Genomic DNA, 25,554 nt, shown 5'->3' with positions numbered 1-25,554 from the left:
GATCTAAGTTCCTAAGTTCCTTAGGAAGTTCTCTCACACAATAGATCTCTCTCCTGCTTTCCCTTCGGTCTCTCCATCATCATGCTCTCTCAACTTTCCTCCGACAGATGGTGAGATACAAACTCCTTCTTTTACCTGAACTATTCGCTAGATAGGTTAGGATGTAGCTTCCATATATATGTAGATTTAACCCATTAGTAAAGTTTTGCTTTTTAGACTACAAGCTATTTGTGTCAGCCTCAGTTCTTATAGAAGCATCTTAAGACAAAAGAGCGTTTCTGCTGCTCTGCTGATTTACAAGCAAGACCCTAACAGGCTTGGCTTTGATAGTTTTGATATTTTTGTTTCCTTACCAAGGGCTGAAGCCTTAGGAAACTTGAATTCCCCTACACCCACTCTTTCCCAGCTCAAGCTTTACTGTACTGTTTATTGCACAAATGCTGTTGCAACATGGCAACTGAAAGTCTGACAACATTAAAACCCACGTTGGCCCTGTGACAAGTTCACTTCAGGGTTGTGATAACTCATGTCCAAAACACACTGCAGAAAGAATCCAGTTTAAGACCACTTTAACTACCCTGGCTCAGTGTTAGGGAACCGTGGGAACCAGGGCCGGCTCATCCATATAGGTGAGCTAGATGGTCGCCTAGGGGCGGCAAACAGTGGGAAGCCAGAGAGAGGCCAGAGCCAGGCAGAATGATCTCCCAGGGCTAGGGTCGGCTGCCTGGGTGCTGCTCGCGGGAGCAGGGGCGGAGCTGCTTGTTGGAGCAGTCCTTCCTCCCCACTTCTTCTTCCTCCTTCTCCTCTACTTCTTCCCCTCTTCCTCCTCTTCCTCCTCTTCTTCTTCCTCCTCCTCTTCTTTTTTATCTTCTTCCTCCTATTCTCCTTTTTCCTCCTTTTCTTCTTTCTCCAACTCTTCTTATTCTCTTCCTCCTCCTTCTTTCTCTTCCCCCCTTCCTCCTCCTCTTCTTCTGTTGTCATTGTTGTTGTGGTTGTGTGCCTTCAACTCCTTTCCAACTTATGGCAACCCTAAAGAGTTTTCTTGGCAAGTTTCTTCGGGGGGAGGGTGAATTGCCTTTCTCTTCCCCTGAGAGGCTGAGAGAGTGTGACTTGCCCAAAGTCACCTAGTGGATTTCCTTGGCAGAGCTGGGATTTGAACCCTGGTCTCCATTGTTCTAGTCCAATACTCAGGCCACTACACCATGCTGGACTCTCCACTGCATCGAAGGGTACAGTACTCAGTTGTTATTTATTGTTGTGTGCCTTCAAGTTGTTTTCCACCTTATGGAGACCCTAAAGCAAACCTATCCTGGGGTTTGCTTGGCAAGATTTGTTCAGAGGAGGTTTGCCATGGCTTTCCCCTGAGGAGGCTGAGAGAGTGTGACTGAGAGGCTGAGAGCTTGAGGTCACCCAATAGGCAGGGAATCGAACCCTGGTCTCCAGAGTCCTAGTCCAACACACAAACCACACAAAGCTACATCCCAACTTTCTATCCAGGAAGAATGTCAACATGTCCTCCATTTTGAGCATGACTGAGAAACATCAATTTATTATTATTATTATTATTATTATTATTATTACCCCGCTTATTAATGTTTTTGGCTTTTAGTTGGTTGTGTCCTCCATTTTTCTTGAACATTCTACAATTTGTCCTACATTTTATCCTACTGAGGGGCTACTAGGGGGGGGTGCCAAAATATTTCTCGCCTAGGGTGGCCAAATACCTAGAGCCGGCCCTGCTGGGAAATAGATTTGTGAGATGTTTAGTCTTCTCTGTCAGAGGGCTCTGCTGCCACAACAAATACAATTCCCAGGATTCCCTAGCACTGAGCCAGAGCAATTAAAGCGGTCTCAAATTGGATTATTTCTGCAGTGTGTTCTGGACCTCTGAAATGGCTTGAAGGCACACAACAAGAAAACAGTGCAGGGCAACGTGGTAGAAAAATCCTCGTCTCTCATTTAATATAGGAAAATAGCTTCAAAGATGAGCTCTCGTAATATAGAAAGACAAAAATACTCTAACTCCAATCCACAGTGTTTTAATGTTTAATGGATTACTTTATTGTTACTTTGCTTTAGTTAATTTGGTAAGCTGCCTTGAGCATTTGGAGAGGTGGCACAGATGATAAATAAATAATTCAATTTGTTTAAAGTCTGCAGAATATTGATAAACCACAACGTGCCTACAAAGCAGCATTCTTAACAGCTGCAGCATGAAATGCACAGACTGAGATTTCATTCCTTCAAATAGTCTTCAGGTCTTTGCCAAGTCTAGAGGACCAACAGCAATTCTAAACTGGGAAGCAAAATTGAGTGAACTGAATAGGCAGCAATTTAGGCTTGGGAAAACACCACACAAGTCTGCCATCTATCTCATGCCTCTAGAAATCTTTCAGGATATAGACAAAACATGCACCCACTTTGAAGAAACTAGCAATGCAACTCAATAACATACACAGAGACACTTAAAAACTGGGCTTTTAACAAGTAGATATGGCCAGTCCAAATGTGTAGCAGTATTAACTGAAGAAAAGCATATTTTTACTATTAATATATTAAAAATTCCAAGTATAATGAAGGATTAAAGGTTATAAACCTCACCTGCAGGATTTTCTTCATTAAATAGAGTTGCGAGAGCCTTATAAATCAGTACTACCACTAACATATTCTAGTTAACCTAGTCAATATGTCTGTGTATAAGCATGGACATGGGCCCATAGACAGCCACGTTCTTTGTGACAAAGCCTCCAAACCTATGCACACTTCCCTGAGAATAAGTCTCACAAAACACAGGGCAAATTCACACAGAATGAAAGTAACACTATCTGTACCTCAAAATATACTGGTATATCTGGATTTAAATTCTCAATTCGCATGACACATGCAAACACCTGCAGTCACTGGTAACCATTTTTACCACCACTAGCAGTCATTCCTACGAACAATTTATATAAAGCAACGTTTAAATTGATTTTTTCCACTGCAATCACTTCTTTGGAACGTTTCTTCTGTCGTCCCACTTTCCCTCACCTTTACTATTCCCCTCCACTATTGATGTTCATGTTTTACCTCATTAACAAAGTCTTGCCTCTCCTCCTGCCTCCTGCCACATTGCTGGCCACATTTTCTGGCCAATGTGTGTACACACAGCCCTCCACACCATATAAGACATTGTTCAGAAGCACAGATTAAGTCTGTGACTGCACCTCCTAATTCTTTCCATCATTACCCCCTAACTTGCTGCCCCATTTTTCTCTATCAATCTCTTTCAATATATGGGAGTAGATCTGTTGTTGCAATTAGGCTTTTTTTCAATGGGTGCATGAACAGAATTTCTCTCAGTTTTTCCCTTTCTGAGCAGACCGCAAATCTCCTGAGTGCAGGAAGAAGTAAATTCCATTGGAGACACTGGTGCTTACTTCTGAGTAGCCATTATTTGACTGTGCCTCAGGAAACATTAATAAATCAGGAAGGAAAAAATAGCTTTGTTTTCTGTTGCAAAGCAAGAATTATTTTTGCATCCCCACCAAAGTGGCTGAACTTTCACCTCCCACTCCACTTTTATCAAGTTTAAATCTGGGAATACCAGATCCTCTCTCATGTTGGATGTAAAGGAGGGTCAGACCTGTTGAGTACTTGGAGGGAAGTCCGCCAAGGTACCAGGTACTGTAGGCTATATACCAGAGGAACGAACTTGCAAAAACCATCTCTGAGCATTCCTTGCCTAAGAAAGCACTGAAAATCATGGGGTTGCCATAAGTCAACAGGTGATTTTGAACGCGCGCGCGCACACACACACACACACACACACACAAGTCCCACTGCAGAGAATGGGGCTTATTTCTCTGTAGGAATGAATGTATAGGACTATGCCTTGAGAAACATTAAAAAAACAGGAAGAAAAGGAAATAACTTGTTTTTTCTGTCTAAAACAGAAATTCTGTTTGCAATCCTCTTCCCAGCAGCTGAACTTTACCTTCTTGGCTTCCACCCCACCCCTGCTAATATTACAATTGAAATTACAATTCTGTAACCATTTACCTGGGAGTAACTCTCACAGATGTCAATGGGGCTTACCTCTGAGCAGAGCTATAATGGACTGGACTGTATAAACTTTCAAAGGGCTAGCAGTCATAGAAAAATACACACTTAAAAGAAAAATTACATTATATCAGAAGAGCCAGCATACTGTAGTGGCTTGTGTTTTAGAGTAAGATTCCAGGAGACCAAGGTTCAAGTCCTCACTCAGTCATGGAAAGACACTGGGTGGCTTGACCAAGTGACACTCTCTTCAGCTAACCGGGAACAATGACAAAGCTCCTCTGAATAAATCTTGCCAAAAAAAGTCGATGATAGGATCATCACAAGTCAACTTGAAGGCACATAACAACACCAGGCTAGTAAGGCATTATACAGCCTGAATATCTTGAATATTGTACCACACTTGCAGGGTTATCACACCAGATTATTTATGCCCGAACCAGAACTGAAATAATTCAGAAACAGTTCAAAGAATATATGATAGATTAAAACCTACGATATATGTTGCAAGAACAAAGAGAATTTCCCCAAGAATTAAAGTGAATTGTTAAAATAGCTTAAAATAAAAGGGGGTGATACTAGTTAAAAACAAAAAAGTAAGAGCATTCACTGTGAAGAGAAGTATATATCTGTGTGGATTTGCCCTGTACAGTGGGCTCTTGGTATCAGCTGGGGTTTGGTTCCAGGACCCCCTGTGGATACCAAAATCCATGGATGCTCAAGTCCCATTAAATACAATGGCACAGTAAAATGGTGCCCCTTATATAAAATGGCAAAATCAAGGTTTGTTTATTGGAATTTGTACATTTTAAAAATATTTTCAAACTGTGGATGCTTGAATCCATGAATAAAACAATCCATGGATATGGAGGGCTCACTGTACAATGAGTTTTACAACGAAATAACAATGCACATGACTTGTAATCTGAAATAATTCTAAGCATACTTCCAAAGGAAAAAGCCTAGCTGAACACAGTGGCAATTATGTCTGGGAAACACATGCCAGGATTGTGTTGTCAGTATTAGAAAAGTATAATGCTTTAGTGAAGGACAAAAAAATCAGAGTCCTGAAAGTGCCCATGGGAGTGAAACTGAGGAAGCTAAGAGCCTGTTCATAAACTAATTTCTGCCTGATTATTACAGATTTCTATTCCATGAGAGTCTAATGTCTGAATTAATAAAGCCAAGAAACATCACCGACAGAGAACCAGTTTGCAAAAGAAAGCAGGAAGAATTAATTCTTAATTGCTAGAAATTCCCATCTCACATAAATCTACATGGGACTGTTTATATGACCCCAGAAGTGCTAGTTTGAGTGGGTCTTGGCAGATATCCCATCTGCTACATTACAGCACAAATGGGTCCCAAAGGTAAGAAACCACTGCACTTACAACATATGATACAACACATGCTACGGCTTTGCTCTTTGGCTAGCAAAGCAGGATCTAAGTTTTGAAAAGTTACCTTTGAGACAACAATTACCAGAATCCCCCAGATAGCACAAATATAGTGACTAGTTGTAGTTCAAGAAAGTAACTTTTCCAGGCTCTGAGAAGGATTTATGTACAATGCCAACCAGTACAATTCTGGAGTTTGCCTTCTGCAAGGACTAGGAGTCCAAGCAGACCACAAGTTGAACATGAGTCAACAGTGTGACGCAGCAGCTAAAAAGGCCAATGCAATTTTAGGCTGCATCAATAAAAGTATAGTGTCTAGATCAAAGGAAGTAATGGTTCCACTGTATTCTGCTCTGGTCAGGCCCCACCTGGAATAGTGTGTCCAGTTCTGGGCACCACAATTTAAAAAGGACATTGAAAACTGGAGCGTGTCCAAAGGCGGGCGACTAAAATAGTGAAAGGTCTGGAAACCATGCCCTATGAGCAACGACTCAGGGATCTGGGGATGTTTAGCCTGGAGAAGAGAAGGTTAAGAGGTGATATGATAGCCCTGTTTAAATATTTGAAGAAGTGTCACATTGACGATGGAGCAAGTTTGTTTTCTGCTGCTCCAGAGAACAGGACCCGGAACAATGGATGCAAGCTACAGTAAAAGAGATTCCACCTCAACATTAGGAGGAACTTCCTGACAGTAAGAGCTGTCTGACAGTGGAACACACTCCCTCGGAGTATAGTGGAATTTCCCTCCTTGGAGGTCTTTAAACAGAGGCTGGACGGCCATCTGTCGGGGATGCTTTGATTTGGATTTCCTGCATGGCAGGCGTTGGACTGAATGGCCCTTGTGGTCTCTTCCAACTTTATTATTCTATTATTCTATGAAGGATTACATAGCTCATTCATTGCTTACATTTAGTGGAGCAGTTACAATGTTTTATTTAAAGCAGACTTTTTCACCCTTCTGAATATTTTTAGAATTTATTGTCTTTTTTGTAAGTTTTCATGTACACCACTCAGGTTTCTTCAGGGAAGCAAAAGACTGTACATAATTCTTAATAAAGAAACAAAATGCTGCTATTTATGCAAGCTCTTTTCTTGTTTCCTCTCTTAACGTGAACTGTTCAGTGAATTATTTAATGCAGCTACAAAGTTGCTATTATTGGTACTTGATATTGTTAACTCAGGTACTATCCTCAAGTCCAAACAAATTTATTTATTTATTTCCAGTCTATACTGTCTTTATCCCATCATTCAACACCAAAGTCAAAATCACTGGGGACATGACATGTATGGGTATGAAAACTGAACAGTGAAGAAAACTCATAGGAAGAAAATCAACTCATGGTGCTAGAGGAGAGCGATATGGATATAACAGATAGCTTGAAAGAAGCCTGAAGATTCACTAGAAATGAAGATGACAAAACTGATGCTTGGACATATGATGGGATTCACTGGAAGACAGTAGGAGAACAGGGAGACCACACCGTATGTGGCATGATTCAATCAAGAAAGCCCTTGCTGGTTTTGACTTTGGTGTTGATTTTGCAAGATCTGACCAGGGCAGTTGAGGATATACTTTTGGAGGTTTCTCATTTATAAGATCATCGTAAGTGGAAGGTGATTGTACAGCAAATAACAACAATAAACTGTTAGTTGATCTACTGATATGTATTATGCTTACAATGTATGCTAAATGAATTGAAGCTGAATTAGTTTAACATTGCCAATGTATTATAATTATTGTTACTGTGTTCTGAGAATTTCTTTGAGTACAACATTTTGTAGAAAACACTTTTGGGTTACAACTCCCAGAATCTCTGTACCAGCATGACCTCTGGCCATGATTCTGGAAACCACAGGACGTGATTCTGGGGATTTGTGGTACTCCAAGAAGAACTTTTTAAGTACTGAAAGTAATAGTGCACTAGTTTCAGTTAAGTCTGAGGTGTGAAAGTGCATCTGTTTCTATAAAAGACAAGAAGCCAGAAACAGAATACATCAAGGTGAGAAATTGATGCCAACAATAAGAAAACCAGCTTCACGTAAAGTTCAGAGCTGATGCTTCCACATAAGGATGAGGCTCTGGGGATTCCCTTTAAACAGCCAGACAAGGGGAATAGGAGTAAGAGAACAGAAGAATAGGCAAAAGAAAGAGTGAACAAATGCTCTGGGGAGTAAACTATTTCAGCAGGGAGTAGTTGTTCCTTATCCTATTTCCCCATGTTCTCATAAGTAGCTTCAGATTCCTTTGCAACATGTAAACCTTGGTCCCCAAAGGAAGACATTTCATCTCCACCTCCCTTTCATGTATGTGTGTAGGGGAGTTGATATGAGATCTCTATCTGAAATCTCAAAACAGATTCAAATAGAGATTTTATCACCACTTCCCATATACATGCAGAGAGAGAGAGACAGAGAGAAAGAGACAGAGACAGTAGATAGATTATTCAGAGAGAGATAGAGAACCTTGGGTAGTGGTTCCCAAATTTTGGTACTTCAAATGTTTTAGATTTCAGTTCCCAGAATTCCTGACTTATGGGGCTTCTGGACACTGAGGTCTAAAACACCTAGAGGACCAGAGTTTAGGAACCACTGCTTTACCTGAAAGTTTGTGTATGTGTATCTGCTTTAGATATAGCTATGTGGCATCTTCCCTGGTAGAGGCAACCTATACAGGGATATATGAACAGCTCAGTTTGAGCTACCATTCACAATCCTCTGGGGTCTGCAGCATGAGAAATGTTGAGGAACTGTCATGGTGTGTAGGACTCAACACCTTTTATAGTTCTCTTTATGTTTGGACTAAAATTTAGAGCAGATTGAGCATGAGTTGGGATCACTGCCTCAATTGTATTGAAATTTGCAGGACCAAAGGCTTAAACCTACCCCAGAAAGGTGGCAGGAACTAAATTTGGAGTGTTATCTACAAGAGAAAAGCCACCCTTGTCTTCTTTCTTTCATGTGCTGACTCTATTTGAGCTACTACCACATAATACTCTGGGATGTGGAATCCACTCTGGGTTTTAGAGATCCAAGGTCCTGAGTCTGTTAGGGAACAGGCACACGGGATAAATCTTATAAAATTTAGACCAAGACATTCTTCATTCCAGAGAGATGGAGCACAAGGCATGAAAACCCTGTTCATCACAACTAATGACACCTCAAAGCAGCTTGAGTTAAAATGGAGATCTGTCTCAGCCTTATGGAAATGTGTGGGACAGACGTCTTTACTTAGCCCTGGGATGAAGCTGCCTCAAAAGGATGACTGGGAATATTTGAGGACATGCCTACAAGAGACAAGCCACCTCTGCATTCCTCTTACAGCCATGTATAGCCTGTCTCCACCAACAGAAGATGTCACATAGCTATATCGAACATATATATAACACACCCTCTCAGCCTATGCAATTACATAGTTTGGTGCACAAGTACCACTATGTTTCACAGATGTTGAGATCACTGTATCCTACTCCATGTTTTCATTGCTTTTATAAAGGTAAGGCATTTCATCTGTCACGCTAAAGGCATTTCTCTCTCACTGAGGCTTTTTCAATGGTTACACATTCTAGTAATCCCATCTGCTGAGATTTATCATATTATGAACTCTCCAGTGAGCAAGAACAAGCTACTCATCACTAAAGGCTTGTCCACACAATTGAGAGGTTTCTAAGCGGTACATTTCTGTTGGCGGATGTTCTGCTCCTCATGTTGCAGAACACAAGCTGCTAAGGCCTGGATGCTGATTTCATTCTATTCCTGGGCATTTTCCAGGCTCAGAGGTTTAACATTTAGCGATTCATAAATTCATACTGTATGAATATGACAAATGATATATTCATATATTAAATCTCAGAGAGGTGACTGACCAGAATGGCAATTTTGAAACTAGGAATCTTAAATTTTCTTCTCATGGACAATGTATTTCACAGATTCAGCACCATCACGACCTTGCTCAGTAGCATCAGTGCTCTCTTCCAATAAAGGAGCTTGTGAACCTGAAAATAGAAGGGTTTTGTGGGTGTGGGGATCTTATATATTTTCCAAATGGAGAATAAAATCTTATACTTTTTCCCCTTCTGTTCCCATTGTGCCTAGAGCCACATTTTGGATGGGACCTTAAGAGCCTAATTTGATTGTTTTCATGTCATTCCAGTTACACCACCTGAAGAAAGGTTTAAGACTCCAACTCACGAGACTTGCTCTCCACCACCACTCTTTTTCACAGAATCACAGACTCAGGGTGCATCTACACTGTGGAGATAATGCAGTTTGATACCACTTTAATTGCCATGGCTCCATCCTACAGAATTCTGGGATTTGTAGTTTTGTGAGGCAGAAAAGACTAAAGACCTCATAAAATTACAAATTTAAGGATTCCATAGAATGGTGCTACAGCACTTAAAGCGATGTCAAACTGCATTGTTTCTATAGTGTGGATTTACCCTCAGAGCTGGAAGGGACAACAAGGACCATCTCGTTCAAATTCATACCAAAGGGGAATACAAATCTAACATACATCTGAGAGATGGCCATCGGAACTTAGTTAAACACCTCCAAAGAAAGAGAGTTTGCCACCTTCTGAAGAAGCCTATTCCACCAGCTCTTAAAGTTCCTCCTAATGTTTAGGTAGAATATTTTTTCTTGTAATTTGAATCCATTGTTTCATGTCCCCATAGTCTCTGGAGCAGCTGCAAATAAAAGTTTGATCCACTTCTACATATTATCCCTTAAAATGTTTAAAGATGCCTAACACATTATCTATCAATCTCCTCTTCTCCAAACTGAATATACCCAGCTGCCGCAATCATTCTTCATGGAGCTTGTTTTCCAACCTTTAAATCTCAGTTCATCTGACAGTTCTTTATACGTCCATCTTGTGTTTTTTAAAGACAACTCCCAATTTTCATTCCCATTGTAGTTGTATGTGATTGCGCATTCAATACGCCTTTCCCTGCATGGGTTTGAACATCTTTGCCTGGTGAAGAAACTTTAGTTGCAAAAGCTTGCACAACGGTTCTGGTGCCTTTTGTTTGGCCTAATAAAGGCTTTATCACAGTACAACCTTCCACACTACAAAAGTGATGAAGTGAGGGTCCACAACCTTTTCTCTTGTTAGTGGCTCAAATAGAGATAGATGTCCTGCTAAGATTTGTATGTGTTCTACATTGCACTGTTTGGCTCAAGAGGAAGAAGGGTTAGATGAAAAGTGTTTTCTAGCCAAGTAAACAAATGTAGTGAAATAACATGGATCCATTTATGAACACAGCCAAGGGTGTTACACTGATTAAATTACTAAATGTGAGTGAATGGCCATGGGGGAATAAGTTCTATATCCCAATGTTACATTCTTCAATTTTCAAAACGATGCATTATGGACTAGTAAGAAAGCTGTCCTGAGCATAGGCTATCAACACACTTCTCTGTTTTATTAGTCAAAATATGGCCATAATGCCTTGTCTCAACCAGTTGGCCCAAGTCAAATACTCCATGAATTATCTTTTTAGTAGGTGCATGTCTGAACAATAACTGCCATTTGTTGAATCAAGTCTGTTGTTAACTGCTGTCAAGTTGGCTTTGACTGATGGTGACCCAACAAATGAGGGACCTGAAATACAACCTGATAGCAATAGCACTTCTCAGATCCTGCAAATTCAAGGCTGTGGCTTCCTCTCTTGAGTCTATCTGCCTGTCATGCAATCTGTCTCTTTTCCTACAGTCTCACTTTACCACGTACTATTATCTTTTCTAATGACTCATATCATTTCATGATAAGTTCAAAGTACAATAGTTTGTTTGGTCATTTTGGCTTCTAGGAGAGTTCAGGTTTGATCTGCTCTAATTTTATTGGTCATTTTATCAGATCACAGTATCCGCAGAACTCTCCTCCAGCACCACATTTCAAATGAATTGATTCTCTTCCTGTCAGTTTTCTTTGATCTCCAGCTTTCAGAATTATACATAAATAGTATTAAACTTGACTTCAGATAGATCTCACTTAGTGAGATCCCTTCCAGGCATGTAGATTCTGACCACATATGAATCCATACATAGTGCTCTAAGAGCAAGCCTGGTAACAGTTTCTTACGGCCAAACCAGACTGCAGAAATAATCCATTTTGAGACCACTTTAACTGCCCTGGCTCAGTGCTAGGAAATTTTGGAAACTGTCGTTTGTTGTGGCACCAGAGCTCTCTCACAGAAAAGGCTCAATATCTCACAAAACTACAGTTCCCAGGGTTCCCTAGCATTGAGCCAGGGCAGTTAAAATTGTCAATCTGGATTATTTCTGCAGTGTGTTTTAGCCCTAAATTCAATCCTTGGCAGATAGAAGTAGGGTAAAACATCTCCTATGAAAAGTGGACAAAAGGACAACCTTTTGGATGTGTTCATATTTCTCAGAAATTTCCCCCACCTCCTCATATTGTGCCACTCACAAAGATATGAAGGGCAGTAACTGAAGGTAGGATCTTTCCACTGGTGATACACTGCTGGTGGAATAATCTTGCCAAGGATATTTAGCTGGTACAGACTGTTGTCTATACATGGAAGACAATTTTATATCCACTACTTTCAGAAGATAATTTTCTATTTTTATTTTATTTTATGGCTGTTTTACTGTATGTTCTAATAGCATCCTTATTTGTCTTTGTAGTTTGGATTCTAATTGACATTTGGGGAGGATACCTTTTCAACTACAATTTAAATTTGGATTTTCCTGTAGATCAGTTTATATTTTTAAATCACAGAACAATGTAGAAATGAAACAGACACAACTTATGAATGAACATATGAAAGTGACATGAATCAGAAACTGACACGATTTATTCATCCCTGGTCATATGGGAATTTCTCAGAGATTAACAGATACCATATGGCAAGAATGGGAATTGTTCAGCCCTCCCGATATTGTGGAAAGTAACTCCCAGCAGCCTAAGCCTCCATTGTCGATGGTGATGACTGCTTGGAGTTGCAGTTCAGCAATACTAGAGGGCCACATGATTCCTATCCAAACCATATTAGCAACAAGACTGTAAAACACAACAACACACATTTGAAAGTGAGTTGTATGTGTGCTCATATTGCCGAAAATGCCTATTACCTGGCCAAACATTTTTAGATGTGCAACAACAGGATCAAAAGACAATTGAATAAAAGAAAATGATTTAAAACCAGTCAACCTTATCAGATTCAAATCTGCTGAGATTTGATCCAATGAATGCACTTCAAGAAATACAGCTGCTTGAAAACTCAGCACCTTAGATTAATATCCTCTTCTAATACAAGAATGTGCTTTTTGTACTTCTTTGCCATTTAATACCCATGTTGCACAGGTGATTTCAACTAAACCAGAGTGTCCTTTGCTCCTCTTTTCTGCTACTGTAAACAACTGTCCTTGATTAGGCTTTGAGGTTTTGTTTTGCTTGTGCTGGAACATGATAAAGCTGTGGTTGCATCTTTCGTTTTCAAAATACAAAGCAGTGATGCTGCAGTCATTCTGGCATAATTGGGACACGCATGTATATCTTCCCAAGAGGTTCAGCAGCCTTTGCTTGCAAGCACTGATGCAATCGCCCTAAGCCATTCTGGTTACAAGGTCACACACACCAGCATACCCAGCATACAAGTAGCTCCACTTAAGCTGTTCTTTTTTCCAGAGTATAAAAAGTGCCCTCCATTGCATTAATTTGCCTCATTTAAAATGCAGGTATAGTCATTTCATCACCACTATAATCATATCCCAAGTTGAGAAAAATAGCAAATGGATTTTAGCATTTAAAATCTCCTAATAATTATTTGCTTGCTGACTCAACATTAAAAAAAAAAAAACCCTGAAAGCAGCTGTGACTTTTCTATGCCAAGAAGTGCTCACTTATGGATGAACTCTTAGCTTGCTTCATTGCTCTGATGCATGACATAGTAAGGACCAGAAGAAAGGACAAATCAAGCATGCTGGGGGCAGCTGGAGGCAGGGGGAATTCTTGCAGACTCAACCATTTTTGGAACTTCTACATTAATTTTATTTCCCCCCAAAAAATTAATGTGTACATGTGCTAGGTGGAACATTTATCATCTACATATATGTAGTGAATGTTGTACCTAATAATGGGAAACACTAAAATATTGTAAAGCACAGACACACACACACACACACAAAGTATATACATCATGGAGAAGGATGTGGACAAACTGGAGCGTGTCCAGAAGAGAATGACTCAAATGGTGAAAGATCTGGAAACCATGCCCTATGTGGAGCGACTTAGGAAGCCGAGTAGGTTTAGCCTGTAGAAGAGAAGGTTAAGAGGTGACATGATAGCTATGTTTAAATATTTGGAGGGATGTCATACTGAGGATGGAGCAGACTTGTTCTCTGCTGCTCCAGAGACTAGGATGCCGAGCAATGGATTCAAGCTCCAAGAAAAGAGATTCTACCTCAACATTAGGAAGAACTTCCTCATGGTAAGATCTGTTTGTCAGTGGAACAAGCTGCCCTGAAGAGCGGTGGAGTCTCCTTCTTTGAGGGTTTTTAACAGAGGCTGGATGACCACCTGAGAGGAGTGCTTTGGCTGTGTTTTCCTGCATGGCAGGGGGTTGGTCTGAATGTCCCCTGGGGTTTCTTCCAACTCTATGATTCTATGATTGCATATAGACAAACTAAAAACTCTAAGCTCTTCAAATGCATGCAGAATGAAAAGACAGAGGGGGAAAAGAGAGAGAGAGGGTTTACTGAGTCAGAAGAACATGGACACATCCACCACTCTGGCTTGTTTCTCTCTCTCTCACACACACACACACGGCCAGGCAAAGAAACCTTAAAATGAACTCTGGACTATCCAGCTTACTGGGAGTTAAACAAACCACAGCAGCATTTGCACTCACGTTCAAGTGGCATGATAAACCACAAAGCAAATCAAGTGGGCACAAGCAGACAGAGAACATCAGCACACTGCTTACACACAGTAAGTCAGGGTTCTCATAATTCCCTTGTTTGTCATGTTGTGTTAATCAGCTAACAGTCAGCAAAACCATATGCACCTGGCCTGGCCAAAAGGCCCATTAAATGTACTTATTTTGCAGGAGCAAGGGCCTTTATTAGCCTCAACAACCAGCACCACATGTTTAAGTATTCATTCTTTATGAAATGCTCACTCAGTTGTTCATGCAATGTCCTGCTTATTTTATTAACACACAAGGTTGCATTTGGCAAACAGCAAAAATAATAACAAATATTAATACTCTGACACCTTGGGTCCATGCTTTTACAAAAAAGTTAACCTAGCAGTGATCTGCTACTTGGGACACTGAATATACATTCCATATTTCAATATCAAACATTTTAAAAGGCTCCTATTACTGGCTGGGGATTGGGGGGGAAAGCAGCTTCCTTTGATTTTGCATGTAGCAATTCAGATGTTTTATTCTAGCAGCCTGAAGACTGCACAGTTCCTAAATAAGCTCTAAAATGTTGTTTTATGTGATGTAGCAACTGCAGTACCAACAGCAGGGTGATATCATCCTGAGACACTTTATTGTCTGACAGTCACTGTTCACAAATGATACCAGCATTTGCAAAGCCCTAGACACCCTTTTGTTTTTAAAACATATTTTGCTATCTCTTCTTCTGACACCATCAAATGGTAATAGACGTAATTCTTTAATTCCCCAGCTCACTATTTTTATTATTAGAATAAAAAACTCCCTCGTCTTCTGAATACTGTAAGACTGTTCCAAACTTTATAGCTTTCCTTAATGGGAAGAACTCTGGAGAAGATAACCTTGCAGACTTCCAGTTTCTTTGTAAGAACCTATTTATAAATGTTGACAGCTTTCCTCATCATTCAAGATGGGAAATACTGCATTTCGCCCCTTTTTATGTTTTGACAGACTACATGGGCCAGTAATTGTAATTAATGCAATTAATTTAGACATTTTTTCTCCCATAAATAGCAGGGAGAGGGGAAACCTGAGCAGCTTATGGGAGGGGGGAGAAGGGAAAGGTAACCTTTTCTCTCCCTGCCACAGTCCTCACAAAAATTCTCTCTGAAACCATTCCTTCCTGTGAAATATAGTCTACAGCATCTGGCATTCCCTGAAGGTATCTCAAACAAGTACTAACCCTGCTTAGTTCATAGAATCATAGGAGTTTATCAGACAAGGGAAATTGGAAGTATAATCCAATGGCAATCCGAACGCAATCATGCGGTTTCACGCTATTGCATGATAGACTACCACACGCAATTTTGGGTAATGGCAAGCTATTTTTGGGCAACGGGAAGTCAGTTCGAATGCAATTCAAATTCATGTAAATTCGCTGAACTAGCGAATTCACGTGAATGCGTTCTGGACCCACTTTTTTTTCATTTGAAATTAAGAGAAATTCCTCCCGTGTGATAAACTCCATAGAGTTGGAAGAGATCACAAGGGCCATCCAGTCCAATTTCCTGCCATGCAAGAACTCACAATCAAAGCATTCCTGAGAGATGGCCATCCAGCCTCTGTTTAAAGACCTCCAAAGAAGGAGTCTCCACCACACTCCGAGGAAGCGGTCATTCCCACTGCAATTTGAAATGAATTGTGATATGGTTTATATGACCCTAGTTCCCACTGGAAACCGATTCCAATCCTCACTGGATGGATTCCAGTTAGAATAAAGTGGGGCAAACACAAAAAAACTGGGGTTACTTGAAAGCAGTTTGAAAGTGGTTCTTCTGAGAAGAATCGATTCTGACACATGTCCAATAATAATAATAATAATAAATAAAATATTTATTTATAGCCCGTCTTTCCTCAGATCAAGGCGGGTTACAAAAAGTGCCATTACAAGATAAAAACACAGTAAATATACATTAAAATAACAATCACCAAGTACAATCAATACAATCAACAATATAACAATATCCAGCTAGCTTAGGATGTACAACAACAGTAGCAGTGAGGGGGGAAGAGGGGAGACTAACAAGGGAACAACTAGGGGAAGGCTTGTTGGAACAGGAAGGTTTTTAGCTCCTTCCTGAACCGATCAAGGGAGGTGGCCGAGCGGAGCTCACCGGGAAGCGAATTCCAGAGCTGAGGGGCCGAGATGGTAAAGGCCCTACGCGATGTTGTGGCATATTTCGAGTCTGGAACTCTCAGCAAATGCTTCCTGGCCGATCTGAGTGTGCGGGGCGGATTATATGGGGAGAGGCGGTTCTCCAAGTACCCTGGGCCCAAGCCATTTAGGGCTTTATAGGTAATAACCAACACCTTGTATTCCCTTGTATTCCCAATAAGTGGGAACGTCAGGTTAGAATCAATTCTTTCAGAGGGGAGGGACAAATGAGAGAGAAAGATGGTGGCTGGAAAGAGGGAGCACCAGAGACACACACAGGCCTTCCCGGGCCTTTCCTCCTCTCACTTCTTCTCCCTCCTCCATCCTCAACCTGGGGGCTTCTCTCTCTCTCACTCTCTCTCCTTTCCTTCCTCCTCCTGACGTCAATGATTGACTTAGGAAGCAGCACAAACAGGAATGGGAATTGTGCCAAAAAACCATGCTTACACTGGAGTAAGGAAAAATCTTGTTTGTAGTGGGAATGACGGATCTTTTGCAATCGATTTCTGACACGCAGCCAAGCCAAATCAGAAATCGTGTTATACTGCCAATGGGAATGAGCCTCATGTGTGTTCCACTGTCGAACAGCTCTTACTGCCAGAAAGCTCCTACTAATGTTAAGGTGGAATCTCTTTTTCTGTAGCTTGCATCCTTTGTTCCTTGTCCTAGTCTCTGGAGCTGCAGAAAATAAGCGTGCTCCATCCACAATGTGACAACCCTTCAATACTTAAACAGGGCTACCATATCACCTCTTAACCACCTCTTTTCCAGGCTAAACACACCCAGCTCCCTAAGTTCTTCCTCATAGGGCATGGTTTCCAGACCTTTCATCATTTTGATCACCCCCCTTTGGACACACTCCAGCTTGTTGACATCCTTTTTGAATTGTGGTGCCTAGAACTGGACACAGTATTCTTGGTGAGGCCTGACCAAGAAAGAATAGAGTGGTACTATTACTTCCTTTGATCTAAACACTATATTCCTATGGATGCAGCATAGGATTGCATTGGCTTTATTAGCTGCCGCATCACACTGTTGACTCATGTTCAACTTGTGGCCTACTTGGACTTCTACATCCCTTTCACATGTAGTCTTGTTCAGCCAGGTGTCCCCCATCCTGTATCTGTGCATTTCTTTTTTCTGCCCTAAGTGTAGTACCTTGCATTTCTCCGTATTGAATTTCATTTTGTTAGCTTTGGCCCAGCTTTCTAGTCTATTCAGGTCATTTTGAATTTTGATCCTGTCCTCTGCAAATTTGATAAGCATGCGTTCTATTCCTTCATCTAAGTCATTGATAAAGATGTTGAATAGCACTGGATTCAAGATAGAACATATGGGGCTTGGATATCTGCAGATTTCCGAATTCGCCGGGGGGTCCGGTACAGATCCTCCACGAATTCAGAGCGAGGACTGTAGAATCTTTCCTGGTATTGATGTCAGACTAACTGGATGATAATTTCACAATCAGACTGTATCTAAACAAAAGTGTTTCCTTTACAAACATCCACACAATCAATATAATATCCAGTTTGGCTTTAGGAAACAGTAGGAAGAACTTTCTGTTGGTAAGACTGTTCAACAGAGGAATACACTGCCTTGGAGTGTGGTGGAGTCTCCTTCTTTGGAGGTTTTAAACAGAGGCTGGATGGCCATCTGTCAGAGATGCTTTGATTTCTGAATTTCTGCATAGCGGGGGTTGGCCCTTGTGCTCTCTTCCAACTCTATGATTCTAGGATTTCATTCACCTATTTTTTTTTAATGAAAACATTTTTGTGACATTACCTAGCTCACATGGAAAAATATTAAAAACAACTACTACAATAGGATGTGGAGGACACTATATACAAAACAGAGCAAGAGAAAAAATATTTGAAGGACTGTGTAATTTATGTAGCTACATAAAACTAACTATTGCAAAAATAAATTCAACTCTCCCCCAAAGCTCAAAGTACACTTGACTACATTCATGGTTGAGTAAAGTCATACACATGTCTGCTTCTTGCAAAGTACTTCATACAGGTTCTTCATCCGACACAGAAATTAGGCATCTTTCAGGAAGAAATCCATTAACTATATTAGAATGCACAACCGCATGGTGCAATAATATAGCCTGGAAAATGAAGGGTATGCACCAAATGGAGGCGGAAAGGTAGGTGGAACATAATGACTTCATTTGGAAACTAGCCAAGAGGTATGGCTAAGCATCTTTACTTTCTGAGAATCAGAGCAGCCTTATAACCAAGTCAGGAGAATAGCTATAAACTAACACAGAAAGATGCAACAGCCAGGCTATGTATTTATTATCTCATCAGTTTAAGCAGCGCTGAAAACATCTTATGTACATTAAGGCTTTTCAGAGCCTTGTAAAGATATTCCCATTATACAGAAATAACAAGCCCACAAAGTAGGACCTTAACTTGGTCATTCTGTTTCTGTCTGTCCATTAGACCAGTCTAGTTATAATCTAAAGATTCTAATACTTTAATAATAATTTAGGGCACTCTTAATTTCTTAAATTATGGCCAGGCTTTCTTTTACCTAATATAGGCTATTCTGAAATGAACACATTTAAGATCCAGAATTAGGATAAATATATTTTGGTTTCCTGCAACAGTAACACAGTTTTTTCTTCTTTTTTGAAAAACAGCAAAATGACACTAGAGGCCAATGTGACTCCCTGCTTGCTGTCCTTCCACTGTCAAGTGAAAACATTTCTATTCCAAAAGGCTTTTATAAACTGACTGGCCATTACCTTTAACCTTTAAAGGATTTGTTAAAACATTTTCAATTCTATTAATAGTTTAATAGCATTTTAACAATAATGTTTTGTAAGCTTTTATCTTTGCCTTTGCATGTACTTTTATATGCATTTGTTTTTATTCCAGTTTTTTTTTTTGGGGGGGGGGGGAGTGTGATTATAAATGTGTAAATCAATGAATAAACAGATTGATGATCACAACCGTGCCCCTGCCAGGCCTCACCCTTGGCTGTTCTTCTGTCAACCACTATTTGGGATTTAATTTAGCTGGCTTCTGTCAACTGGCTGTTGAGGACAGAACCTGGTACCCGTTAGGTACTGTACTTCTAATAGATCTGTTTTTTAAAAAATTCTTTTAATAGTTGGCCATGTTCTTACAGAACTCTAGAATCCTACGGTTGAAAAGAATCACAAAGGCCATCTAATCCGATCCCTAACCATCCAGGAATAGACAATGAAAGTACTCCTGAAAGATGTCGATCCTGTCTTTAAAGATCTCCCAAGGAGGAGAGTCAACCATCCTTTAAAGCAATCCCTTCCATTGTTGAACTGCTGTTACAATTAAAAAAAAAGTTCTTTCTAATGTTGAGGTGGAATCATGTTTCCTGTAATTTAAATCCACTGGTTCAGGTTCTAGTCCCTGGAGCAGAAAATTGTGTTTTGATTGTATCTTTCTTTTATTTAATATTGTTTTGAGTTGTATCCCATATTTGAGACAGTGGAATATAAATCCAGTAAATAAATCAATGAAATCTAATCTTTTTTTCCAGTTAAAGGTAATATAACAGAAACCATGTACAGCATATTAAGGAGCACACTCATGATGGAAGAGTAATTAACAGAGACTGTGACCGCCTACTCTTCCCAGCAATACTTGATACAAGGCCTAGTTTCCCCACATATACACTGGTTAGTTTGACAAAAAAATATGGAAGGGGGGAATCAAAGGCTCCTTTTCTCCATCCATTCATTTCCCCTTTCAAATGCTCTCCCCCAAAAATAGCATTAACAATTCAAAACAATACTATGTTCCAACATATAGTTCTACTTTGTTGGCTAATTTCCTCATTTATTCCAATTCTATGCATCCCATCGTGTGGCTTTGCAACTCTCTTATTTATCAAAATCTTTGCCCCAATATCTCTAAACCTATGCACTAAACCAAATTGAACAAAACTGTTGTCATTAATGTTACACAGTACCGTCAAAATGCATCATGCTTTACAACTTAGAACATGACAGATCCCTGCCCCTGAGAAGCCTATAGTGTAAATTTGATGCAGGACAGACAGTAGAAAAAGGAGGAAATGAACACAGGTTTAGGCAAGGAAAAATGTGAATTTATCAACTTAATGTTGGTTAACAGTAAAATGTATAGATTAAGCATTGACAGAGAGGTGAGTTCTAAAGAAGATATTGATGTAAGACAAGAATGGAGACCCTCAACTTCTTGAGCAGAATCCCCTCCTTCTGCAGTCCCAATAGGGCCTTCCAGGCTTCTCCAGAAGGCTACACCCCTGAAAGCATCGTCTGGTGATCCTAGCCCTCCACTCTTTTTAAAAAAATTGAAATGACCATCCTAAGGCCTAGTTCCTGGCAGTAAAAACCTGAAACTAACATTGGATGTTATTTTTGGTTCCACCCTTTTGCCTTTGATCCTATCCACCACAGAAATAGAGCCCCAACCTCTCAGAATATGAATTTGGCCCTCAGGCGAAAGAGGTTTGCTTTCCCTGATATAAGATATATTCCTGAAAAGAATTGCAGCTTGAAAGAGTACTTTGTCTGAGGTTGACAGAATTGAAACCCAAACTGTTGCCCAATTTTGTTTCTGACTCCTAAAAATCCAGCTGCAAGAATCAGAACATATCGATGGAATGCTAATTTTATAGCTCAGGTATACAACTTTAAAAATTCACAAGCTCCTAGTTCATTGGATGGTTCATAAGACTTACAGAATCATAGCTTTGGAGGGCCCTCATGGGCCGAGTCCAATCCTCTGCTCAATGCAATGTCTCAAGTGAAAGCTGACCCAGTGAACAACTATAATCCCAAAGTCTTTTTCACATGCAATACTGCCAAGCCATGTATCTCCCATCCTATACCTGTGCATTTGGTTTTTGTGGCCTAAATGTAGAATTCTGCATTTGTCTCTACTGCATTTCACTTCATTAATTTATGGCCTATTTCCCAGTTTATCTATGATCTTCTGTTCCTATCATTCAATGTGCTAGCCACCCTTCCCAGGTTTATGTCATCTGCAAACTTGATAAGGATTCCTTCCATACCATCTTCTAAGTCATTAATAAAAATTTCTGAAGAGCACTGGCCCTAGGACAGAATCCAGAGGACTTCCTCTTGAGACCTCCTTCCAGTTTGAAGTGCAGCCATTGATTATGACTCTCTGAGCATGGTTTCTCAATCAATTATGGATCCATCTGACAGTGTTTCCACTATTCTATAGTTAATCAGTTTACTAATCAAAACAGAATGCGGGACTTTATGAAATGCTTTTCTGAAATCTGGATAAAGGACATCCACAATATTCCCACCATCCTGTCTCTGTCCTGTTTTTTTTTTATGCACTCTGGATATGAGGACTGCATTTACATGAACTGGAATATTTTCCATCCATAACAATTTATGGCGTGTTACATACCGCCGGATTGTGGCGGTCTCCCGCCGCTTGCAGCGTCCGGGAGCCGCAGCGGCCAAACCGCGCAGCTCCTGGATGCTCCGAGGAAGGAGTGCAGAAATTGCGCTCCTTCCTGGGCCCCAGAAAAGACGTCGTGAGGCGCTAGTCACGCACTTGCAGCATCACTTCTGGGGTGCGACGTGCAGATGCACAGCGTCCGCTATGTCAATATGGCGGCAGCCATGTGGAAAGGCTGCTGCCATTTGTTACGGACTCTGTCCGTAATAGGAGTAGGGGCGTCTGGAAGAGACACCCCTTTTTCAAAATGGTACGTCCTAAGGACGTCCCTTATGGCGGTCTGTAACCTGCCTATGTTTGCTTTGCAGGTCCATTACATTCCCATTCTGTCTAATCAGGAATTCTATGTAGGTTTCATGCCACAATTATCACAGAGCCAACAGAAAGTTCTTGCATAATTGTCCTACCTCTTTAATTTCTCCTATGTTCAGGGATCATCATGGCAACAGTTATAAGTGCTGTCAAGTATCAGCTACTCTTTTGGTCTTCCAAAATAAGCCTCCCAAACAAAGGAAATGGCAGATGTGCATGGGAGGCAGAATGCAAAAAATCTGGTGCATACAACATGCTCCATGACTAGCAAGGAAACACTTGTCTTCACTGATGTATCTTTGAGATGAACTGAGTCTGTCAGAGTACAGCTGGAGCCTGCCCTCTGTAAAGTGGTGTATCAAAATATTTTTACTTTGTGTGAGACAATCAGATCATCAGAAAATCACTTCTCCATCACTTGGCCTCCCATCTACGTAGGATGACTACACAAAAAGACAGTAGGCTTGGCATCACATCTATATTTCCAGCTTAACTTGGTGACAGTAATTGGCATCTTCAAGCTTTGCTCCTATAATTGCAACAATGCTACAACAATTGCAGTTATAATATAGCACTACACTTCTGCAATATCCTCCATCTACCAAGATGGTAGCAGTTCCTGTGTTACACAAACAGTACAAGTTCTTCATGCTTTGCTTTCAACAAAAAACAAACTGGCTACTTACTTTACAAGAACAATTAAAATACAGTATATGTGTGTTAATAATCAAGGTAAGGTACACTCCTGCCAAGCAAACACAAAACCTCTCATTGATACTATATCTGGTATTAAAATATGTTTCATAGAAACAATAATGTTATCAGCTCAGTAACTGTGAGTAAATTCAATTCTTCCCCCTCAACCTGGTTACGTGTGTAGATAGGTAAGCAATCCCCTTTCCTGCACAAATGATGCCCAAGTTAGCTTTTTACAAAATGTCATTACTGAAACAACACAAAATGCAGACATGACATTTTCATTATTTTCATCAGGTTTAGGACTAGGGGAGAGAATCAGCCTTTTTTTAAAAAAAAATGTGACAGACTTGTAAAGGTCAGAAAATCTTATATATCCCAAAATTGCTTCATTGCAAAGAAGAATGTACAAAGGTTTTATATAAATTTAGTAAATCTAGAAAGAATGCACAAGAGAAGAAATACAAACTGACAGACACTGTAAAAACCTCTCAAAAGGATGAGTTAGGAACAGACTATTTAATAACAAACTGGTCCTTCTGTATATCAAACATAACACATTTTCACCCAGAACAAAATACCTCCACTGGTATTAGAGCATTTGATTTTTACTAAGCAATTTTGATGAAATCCTGCAGCTATGAAACCCCAAGCTGCAGATATGTATACTGTGCAACAGCTCCCCAATCTAATCCCATATATGATCCCAGCATCAATATTTTGCCCCTTAACTATCATAATCTGTATTCTTTACAGAGAAGCATCTGTCATGCACCAAAAATAGCAAAGATACTTTTCATTTTTCCTGACAGTACAGCACATTTTTATATATAACTCCAAACTGTATATGCAGACTTGGATTGCAACACTGATTTTAAAAAATAGCCAGCAAAATATAAAAAGCTAGGTACAGTACTTCATCATGCAGTTAGCCATTGTTTACCTGCATTTCATCCTTGACACACCCACCTCCCAAACAACAGAGAAGGGTTAAATTTTTTACACAGGATCCCTGTTTGCATCTTGGAATAAGCCTTTTCCAAGTATAAAGGCAGACTGACATCAAACAGCAGAATTCTCACAAGAATCACCACCGGGAAAAGAAAAGGGGGAAAAAAGCCGAGCATGTTGATGCAACAAAACAGAGAGCCTACCTGAATTCTTCAAAAGCATACATGGCCTAGGAGATAAGATAAAGGCCTTGAGGTCTGCAAAATAACCTTCGTAAAGTGCAGGAGAAACATTTAGTTGGTCAAGCTAGAGGCATAACTGAAAGCTGTATTCTGAGAGAGAAGAAGGGGCTGCAGATACTGGCCTGCAGCTCAACCAGCTGCTGACAAGCAGCAGCTCGCAGGGAAAGGCGATAGAATACCATGTGATCATTCCAGCAAGTCTGATTAATGCAGCATAGTGCAAGAATACAGGCTGATATCTTTGTTATTCAAGCCAAATCAGTGCCATACGTACAGAATCCTGACATGCATAGTAGTTAACATCTCTGATTTCTGATGTGTGTGGGTTCTCCTTTTTTCAAATGCAAACAATAAAAGTATTCATAGAGCAAGGAGGAAGACTGGATAAAAGAGGATGCTGATGCTTCAACAGGATTCATTATGCCCCACAAAGTGAGGGTATGATCCAGCATATTTAAATCCAGTTAATTTAGATAACTGGAGCATGAACGTAATCGCAGCTAAATTTATCAAGATTATTCTGGATATACAAAATGTTACAAAAATCAGTAAGAAGAAACCACACATACAGAAAAGGGCTATAGCTTAGTTCTTGCCTAATTTGTTACCAGTTGGTAAAGCTTTGTATCCAAATGGCACAAGGTTCAACTGGAAAATAATCAGGTCTGAAACACAAAACAGTTTTCAATCACTAGGGCAGTAGCTTCTAATCTTGGGTCTCCACATGTTGATAACAAACAACACCTGGTTGGCAACCACTGTGTAGGCCTTACTGACCACACTTATCACTTACTATAAAACCCCTTTCTATATTCCATGCTGGAACCACTGATTAAAACACAAAAAGAGCTCTCTGGCTCAGACCTATCTAGTCCAGCATCCTCTTCTTAGTGACCAGCCAAATTCCTATCAGAAGAACAAAAGCAAGACAAAAAACCCAAACTGCCTTTTCCTACTGTATTAGTAGGATTCAATTTGTATTTAGAAACATGTTCCCTCTGATCTTGGTAGTTACATACAGTACATCCATCAAGTATACCACCAGTAAAAGCCTTATCTTCCCTGGATAACTAGCAGCCAGGTACACCCTTATCCTATATCTGCCTTGGATCCTTTTTTCGGGACAAAGGTGGCATAAAATGAAAATAAATAAATAAATGTGTGTCTTAAAATCCCATTTTGAAGCTGTCCAAGTCAATCCACAATTCTGGATGCACAAACAGGTCTGTTTTACCATGTAGAAATCCTATCCAACCATCGGATTTTGCTTTTCCCTCTCTTCCCCAAATTATTTGCCATGCCATTTATACATCACTAAAACATCCAACATCTTGGTAAGTGAAGGGGTTTAACACAGGACAG

The 25,554-nt window shown here is 40.2% G+C and overlaps 1 protein-coding gene across 2 annotated transcripts in view; it reads right to left on the bottom strand.

Annotated features, from left to right (window-relative positions):
• Nucleotides 1-24,309, bottom strand: part of EVL (Enah/Vasp-like) — a 188,087-nt gene extending 163,778 nt beyond the window's left edge. The window contains exon 1 of one of the 2 annotated variants that reach the window (XM_089522526.1): nt 24,154-24,309. In XM_089522526.1, the coding sequence (XP_089378652.1) occupies nt 24,154-24,176 (23 nt within the window). In that variant the 5' untranslated portion in view covers nt 24,177-24,309. The remainder of the gene's footprint in view (nt 1-24,153) is intronic. The other variant, XM_089522528.1, reaches the window with a different exon arrangement.
• Between the last annotated feature and the right edge of the window lie 1,245 nt (nt 24,310-25,554).

This window comes from Sceloporus occidentalis, unplaced genomic scaffold (assembly GCF_023333645.1).
Source record: "Sceloporus occidentalis isolate IW3139 unplaced genomic scaffold, rSceOcc1.0.p SCAF_4, whole genome shotgun sequence".
Taxonomy (NCBI): Eukaryota; Metazoa; Chordata; class Lepidosauria; order Squamata; family Phrynosomatidae; genus Sceloporus; species Sceloporus occidentalis.
This window is presented reverse-complemented; position numbering and strand designations above follow the sequence as displayed.